Below are 8388 nucleotides of genomic sequence, written 5' to 3'. Positions count from 1 at the left end.
CATGTTTAGGCTCTAGGTTTGCGTAGAATATGATGATATTTCAATATTGTAAAATAACTTGATTGTTATAATATTCTCTTTTGTATAATAGTATTCAATGAATATTCAAATATGAATGAATGTGATAATTTGTAAGAAATAAAGTGTGTCGAACAAGTCACGAGATTGACTCTCTCATTCGAGCAATTGTCTCTCATGTCGGTGCACGTGAAGATATGAGTTTCAACATCATATTATGACTTGTTATATGATCCACACAAAATTTTCTCCAAGAAAATGAAAATATTGAAGAGAAAATAAGACCAAGGTTTGTACGATGTTGAATAATCGAAAGAATGAGATAGATACACCAATAGAAGGTGTAAACATTGTAGTACGTGTTTCATACCACGTGTGTCAAACGATCAATGGGTCAATGAAAGAAAGATTGTCTGCTTCTTCATTATGTGAGTCCCTGAAAGGTTAAGATGACTTTTCAATGAAATGCTCTTTTCCCTTTTACTGTTTCTTGAAGTTTCGATCAGTATTGCTACTTTAACATGTTATTAATAGCCACATGAGCTAGGCAATGCAATAGATATCTAGGAAAACAGTTGATATAGAATAAATAGATTCAAGTAGAAAGGAAAAATGATTAAAATTTTCAATTCAACTTGTACATAAGCTGGCTATTACACTCGAGTAAACATGAACTAGAGTTCATCTCTTTAAGAGTTTGAGGGATCAAATAAGTATCTACTGAAGTAGTGAATGACATCTAGATATTGTAAGTAATAGTGTCCTTAAAATAGTGATGAATTATTTTGACATGTGATTAGATTCCTATGTAGGGCTTGTAAAACTTTAAAGGTAAGCTCTTCATGCTCACATGTCGGACGAACTATTTGTCCTATGAATTGTATGGCTGATTGATGGTGCATTGGTTTTGGTCTTCTCCATCATGTGCTAAGTGGGAGATGTAAGTTTTGGGTCATGAGTCGTCCATGTAGACCGGCCCGACCCAATATGTTTTGCCCTGTCCAATTTAATTAATTGCATATTAAAAGGATATGGGTGAACAGTTACAGAGTAACTGTTCAACCTCCCCCTTAAAAGACTCCTAGTGGGCGTCACATTAGAAAGTGGTGAGAACGTGAAAGGAGAAGACAGAATGAACACAAACAAAAATAGTAAACAATATCACTCTTAGATAAAAGACATCCAACGAAAGGACATTTAGTTTGTGAATTAAACTTTGTTTCCTAGTGAAATCAAAGAGGGACTTGAAGTGCAATCCTGTCAAATTAGCAAATCCAACGACGTCCGCTGCAAGTTACGAGGTACACATCTTATTTTGCCTTTTTAAAATTCCTTAAAGCGCTTTCCCGTCTTACCACAAAATATTGAAACAAGACAATTTTGAATCAGTTTTAAATATATCAAAGAAGGCGGAAAATAGACAACTTATAGGTTGATAAGCATAATACCTTTCCTACAACATAATTACGGGACTCGAGGGGTACCAATACCTTTCCTTCAACATAATTACGGGACTCGAGGGGTACCAATACCTTTCCTTCAACATAATTCATTACTCAGACTTCTAGTTTGTAGATCAATAAAATAAAGACTCAACTTTTTTTTGTATTAGAGATTAAATAAGGTAACTCAAAATACTAAAACTCAATTCCAAGTGATACCTCTGATTTAATAAATAATCTTTTTTCAAAACATCATCTTAATTAGAAAAAATAGTCATATGACAAATTTATCAATATTTTTAATATATACCTTAAGAGAATTAGATCAATATTTCCAATTACATGAAAAAATATGTGACAAAAAAAATAACAGGACGGGTTGATAATGTTTATATCCTCTAGTGGTGCTTCCTTCCTAACATAATTGATTAACAAGTTATTAATGGGACATAAATACAAGTAAGAAACCTAACTATTGTTTCTCTCCTTCCCAAAAAAAATAATGATGATAATTAAGGAAGCCTGTACAGAAGCAGTAAAACGAAAATTATCTTAGTTCAATTAATGCATTAATTACTCTTGGCTTACGTTGCAAATTTAACATTAAAATTAAATCGTATTTATGCATAAATTTTATAGAAATTGTTAGAACAACCCGTTAAACAATATGTTGATGCTAATGTGGAGAAGAAGTCCATTATTTTGGATCTTTTTTTTGTTCCTCTTCTTTGCTACCTCTTCCCTAGCTAAACACCATGGTATTTTATTTTTTCGTCTTGTTTCGATATGTTTTTCACATCTTGAATTCATCTCTTATTCTTCTATTTTTCTTTCAGTGGGGAATGTTTATGATTATTCGGCTTGGACAGAGGTATTTAAGTCTAAATAAGTTGGGATCAACTATATATATGAATCATCAATGATCATATTGTTTTTATTTAAATTTTCTCAATCTCTCTCTCTCTATATAAAAGTACTAGTAGATATTATGTATATTTCTAAGAAGTAATAATGCAAAAATAAAAAAAAAATTATTCTTTACATGAATTGAGATATTAAAATTTAATCATGTCTTTGATTTGTTGATAGTGTCAAGCAGAGCCAGTGGCAGCACTTTACAAAGGAGGAATATTAAGAAACAAATTTCCTATATATCAACCGGTCAAAGATATCAATGGAGACATGGTTGATTCACCTACTTTATCCTTGGAAAATCTCTCTCAAGGATCAATTTATTCCTTCTCTAGTTAAGTTTCATATATATTATTATTATTATTATTATTATTACTACTCTGGTTGTGTTGTTTTTATGATCTTATTATATTTTTGTTGCTCACATATTACTCCCTCCGTATTATTTTTTTTAGTCTATTTTCAAAAGAATGTTATACTTCTTTGTTTAGAAACAATTTACTCTCTTTCTTCGTTCACTTTTATTTGTCAAGTTTTAACATATTAGAGGAAAGAAAATACAATTGTTATTTACCCTCGACAATTTGTTATTTCTATAGAGAATATTGAGTTAGTTGTGGACAGTTAAAAGTGAATAGAGGGGGTAATTTATTTACGGTCAATACAAATGTTATGACTTGGATTTATTTTGTCTTAAGCTTCATACCTTCTCAAACACTTTCATATAAATTGAAACTAAGAAAAGACTTCTTTTAACATAATTGGTATTTGTACAGGTTGGGTGAGAGTGAAAAATGTAGATTCTGCTTTAGTAACAGCTACAGTAAAGCCAGACAATAAATATGCAAAATGTATAGGAAGTGTTAAAGCCAAGAAAGGATGTTGGTCTTTTCTCAAAGGTGGTTTCCTTTGGGATTCAACTTTCACTTCTTCTGAGATTGATTTTCAGGTATTTATTTATATCAAAGTCATGTTTTTTTACCTTGCTATACATTTTCCAAGCGAAAAAATTTGTGTATACTTTTGCAGAGTTCAGATCGGGCTAAAAAGTTTGTGGAGATAGAGATCGTTTCGTATTCCTTACAGCCATTCACCGAGAGAGAGTGGAAATTAAATCAATTTGAAGGGATAAAAAGGGTGAGAAAGAACTAAGCACAACTTATTTGACTCAATTAAGTTATAGTAATTATGTAGTTGTATATCAGGAAAGGAAGCGCGGTGTTACGATACATGTCGTTGATAAAAATGGATTAAGGGTGCCAGGAGCAGCAGTTAAATTAAGCCAACTCTCAACGGATTTTCCAATTGGAACTATGATATCGAGAACCATTCTGGAAAATTTGCCTTATCAGGTCTGTTTTTTTTTTTTGTTGTTGTTGTTGAGCTATTGTTGGAGAAATTTGTTATATTAATGATAGAACAATGTTATTTCAGGAATGGTTTCTCAAGCGATTCAAAGCAACAGTTTTTGAAAACGAGTTAAAGTGGTACAAGACAGAGCCATTACCTGGGCAATATAACTATACTGTAGTGGATGAGATGATGAAATTCGTTCGAAAAAACAAACTTATAGTTAGAGGACATAACATGTTTTGGGATGACCCTACGTATGTACAAGATTGGTTGGAAAACATGACGGCTCCTCAACTGCAAACAGCGATGAATGGAAGAATTAAAAGTGTGATGCGTAAATATAGAAATGAGTTTTTTCACTGGGATGTGAATAATGAACTCCTCCACTTTGATTTTTATGAGAAAAAACTAGGACCGAAAGCTACTTTGGATATGTTCAAGAGTATGCAACGCGAAGATCCACTAACAACTCTGTTTCTCAACGAATACAACATTGTTGAACGTTGTGACTCGAAAGCCAATGTGGACAGCTACATTGATAGGTTTAAGGAACTCAAGAAGGGCGGGGTAAAAGTGGCTGGTATTGGGCTAGAGAGTCATTTTTCTGCACCAAACCCCGCTTTCATGAGAGCTGTTCTAGATAAATTGGCAACCCTAAAGCTTCCTATGTGGCTCACGGAAGTGGACGTTAGCAATATGTATGGACAGGAAGAACAAGCTGTATTCCTCGAGCAAATTTTGCGAGAGGCATTCTCACATCCAAGTGTGAATGGGATCATGCTTTGGACAGCTCGTAGCATAGGAGGTTGCTACCAAACGTGCCTTACAGACGAGAAATTCCAAAACTTACCAACAGGGGATGTTATTGACCAACTTGTACTAAACGAATGGACAACGGGGACTAAACGTGGCAAAACAAATGAGTTTGGTTCCTACAATTTTCGAGGTTTCTTAGGCGAATTCAAGGTTTCAATCATTTATAATCGCACAATTGTTAATTCTACCTTCTCACTAGGCCATGGTGTCGATACTAAGCACATTACAATTCATGTTTAGCCCTAATGTAGTCAAAATATAATGTACCTCTCAATAAATTGAACAAGAATTACTTTACTTTTTATGTACTAATTTGTATGCTTAAACGAACTAGATTTAACTCATGCTTTTGTCGAAATCATGATTTTTATCCATTTCAATTTTTGAGATTACCATCTATAGAGATTATATTTCAAATCAATTTTCACAAAGTATACACTCTCTGACTCTCATATCCCTCTTTAGTTTCATTTGGTTTTGCCTCACATTTGCTTAACCTCATGTCACTTTACTTGAAGAAATTTTTTTGTGAGTTAAGCTTAATCCACTCTTCTTTGCGCTCGCCCAGCCCCTGCTCCCGTCCCGCATCGCCCTGTTATCATTCCATGCTTTGATTCGAAAGACCTAGCCATCCCCATGTATTCAATGTCTGGTTTGATAGAACCAGGAAAAGAGGACTCTTTTTTTTACTCCACCCTTCAGTCCAGTTTGAACCCCCCTGCCCCTGCTCCCGTCCCGCACCGCCCTATTATCATCCCTATGTACTTCATGACTAGTACCAAGAGTAAAACATACCTAGTCAATGGAAAAACTAAGCGACTAGGTATGTTTTACACTTGATACTAGTTGGCTTAAAGCTATAATTATTGATCATGACGAAAATGATATAACAACAAATTTATCATTGTGAATTGTCCATTATTTTGATTTATAACAATTTTTACGTAGTTTTAAAATATATAAATTCTATATTAAAAATATGAAGATTTCATACTCAAACTCACAATCAAATATAAATTATTTGACATTTAAATGGTACAGAGGGATGCAAAGGTGACTCAATACATGGAGGCCTATGGCAAGATTTTAAGTAAAGGCCTAAAATCTAAATAAACTACCGTATTTATTTAAAATTTATTTCCTTACACTTTTTTAGATGTAAACTATTACTTAATAAAAAAAATTTAATATATGATTTCGTTAGGAAAAAAAAATTCAATCATTAAGTTTAGGTAAGATTTTATCCATTCAATGTTGAAAAATATCATTTTACAGAGACAAATCATTATATGAATTGCTAAGATGATCCTATAAGTAATTAATTGACAAATTTTAAGTAAAGATAGGAGTGTTAGAACCATAAAATATGATTCGAAAAGTTGATAAGTTGGTCCACACTTTAATATGCTTGCTGTAATACTTGAATATTTAAAAAGTTCTAAGAAAATAATTTGCAATTCATTTTGTTTAACACTTTTTGACTAATGGTTCATATTTTTGACAGAGTGTCAAGCTAACATATAGACTTTTTTTAAAAAAGGAGGAAAAATGCACAAGTATCCCTCAACCCATGTTCGAAATTTTAGAGACACACTTATAGTAGACAAAAAATCTATTACCCCCTTGAACTTATTTTATAAGTAGTTTTCTACCCCTTTTCGGCCTACGTGGCACTAGCTTGAAAAAAAGTCAACCAGTATTGACCTACAAGATAGTGTCACGTAGGCCGAAAAGGTATAGAAAATTATTAATAAAATAAGTTTAGGAGGTAATAGGACCTTAGTATAAAATTAGTATGTCTCTAAGATTTTGGGCATTGATTGAGGAGGTACTTGTGCATTTTCTCAAAAAAGGAGAATACAAAAAAAGTAAAAAAAGAATAAAATGATATCAAAATAATTCACTTTCTTCAATATTTTTCAATTATTGATTCATAGTTTTAATAGAGTTCTACTCTATTAAAAAAAATTGAAGAAAATAAGTACAGTATTTTGAAAGAATAAAATAATATAAATTGTAGCGAAAAGAATGTAAGAAAGCAAAATGCCATTTTCTTGATTTCGTCTATTTGAATGGTGTTTTAAAATAAAATAATATAATTTTTTTCAATTTTTTTTACTTTTTATCATAAATGACCAATGTTTTCAATAAAAAAAAGTTAAGATGTACTTTATTTTTGGTAAAACTTCGAGGCATATGCCTTATCTATTAGGAAAAGCTGCATAATTGCACGTACTTCACTACCATATTCACCATTACTATCTATGCTTTCAAAATATTACGTATGTTATCACTAATTAAGAGTTTCTTAACATATATTGAGGAAGATACATTTAAATATACATATTTTTACAACCAGATACACCAAAATAAGAAAAATGTGAGCAAGATTGGAGAGAGAGGTGAACGAGATTCGTATGCATCCCAGATTCATGTATCTACATCTACGTGATTAGAATATATCCGAGATTCCAGATACATGGAGAAAGGTAAGCGAGATTATTTGTTATGTATCTCAGATACATGTGAATTTACTGGGATAAAATGTATTTAGAACAAATATGACCTCATATATACACATACATGCATTGTATCTGATGTACGTACCTGAATGTATCTGGATGCACAAAAATATAATAAGATACGTAATATTTCAAATTAGAGTATTTTCAAATAAATAACTCATAAACTAGTGGGATTAATGTAAGTTTCTCAATATTTTATAGCGTCAAGCCGACCCAAGATGAATGGGGTTATCACATAATTACTTAAATATATCAGTCAAATTCAAATGGAGGCCTTAATTACTTTATTGTAATGAAGTGTATTATGGTCAATTTGTTTAGTCTTAACACTAGGGCTGGACATAAAATACCGACAATCGAATTACCGAATCTAATAAATTTTTTTGGTAATTTGGTATTCGGTAATACGGTATCTGGGAGTAAAATTTTAGTACTATGATATTCATGTTTGGATTTGGTATGAGACATTAGTACCATTTGGTATTTGGTATTTCGCAATACCAAATTGTTTATTTAATCAAGGTCATTATTACTCATTAGTACACGTTCAAAGAGAAAGTTAAAGAATAAGCATAAAAAAATCAAATATATGTCTTTTAGTTGTATCGATTTGTTTTTCCTGATGTTTTCTTACTTATTGATCTTTTATAATATCTTTGCTCCACATAAAAAAAAATAGAAACGATTGGAGAAACAGTATTAACTTTGTAATACAATCAGCTATAACTTCAATACGGTATTTATCGTTTACACAATTGACTCCACATTACCGTTTGAAGAAATAGTTTAATTTACCGTTAATCGAATTAACAAATCGAAATTTATAGTTGTGATATTTTGTACCTACTTTTACCTATCAATTATCGAACTCAATATTTGAGAAACCCAAATCAAATATCGAACGTCCACCCCTTGTTAAGACATAGTGTTCTAAATTATAAAACTTCTAATAATTTTGTTCTCTTATACAAATAATCTATTATTTTTTTACTAATAATACTCAATATTTTTTTTAAAAAAAATATTTATAACACATTGTTTCTTAATGAAACTTAGGAAGCCCCTCAAATTAGGAGATTCAAGGGTACTGAGGTTTGGGTTGGCCCGTTAATGTTGAAGCAAATCATGTTCATATGGGAAAGTGTTTTCTTCTCATTTTTTGCCTTTTCCTCTCATTTTTTTTATTTTGTTTTTGGAAAAAGTTCTTTTCCTTCTTTCTAAAATGTAAAAATTTAATGATTGCAATAATGATGGCAATGCCCTATATAATTTTACTACATCTTATTCACATATTGTTTGCATTGTGAATTTCAAAAGCCAAA

General features: G+C 31.5%; 1 protein-coding gene across 1 annotated transcript; it reads left to right on the top strand.

Moving 5' to 3' along the window:
* Positions 1–2091: 2091 nt before the first annotated feature.
* Positions 2092–4838, top strand: LOC104649714 (endo-1,4-beta-xylanase 5-like). Its single transcript, XM_010329241.4, has 7 exons — positions 2092–2218; positions 2297–2331; positions 2550–2706; positions 3149–3321; positions 3402–3509; positions 3578–3724; positions 3807–4838. Exons 1-7 carry the CDS (start codon positions 2128–2130, stop codon positions 4779–4781), a joined length of 1686 nt encoding a protein of 561 aa, XP_010327543.2. The 5' UTR covers positions 2092–2127; the 3' UTR covers positions 4782–4838.
* The last annotated feature ends 3550 nt before the right edge of the window (positions 4839–8388 follow it).

This window comes from Solanum lycopersicum, chromosome 10 (genome assembly GCF_036512215.1).
Source record: "Solanum lycopersicum chromosome 10, SLM_r2.1".
In the NCBI taxonomy this organism is placed as follows: domain Eukaryota; kingdom Viridiplantae; phylum Streptophyta; class Magnoliopsida; order Solanales; family Solanaceae; genus Solanum; species Solanum lycopersicum.
Note: the sequence above shows the minus strand (reverse complement) of the source record. Positions and strands in the feature narration are given on the sequence as shown.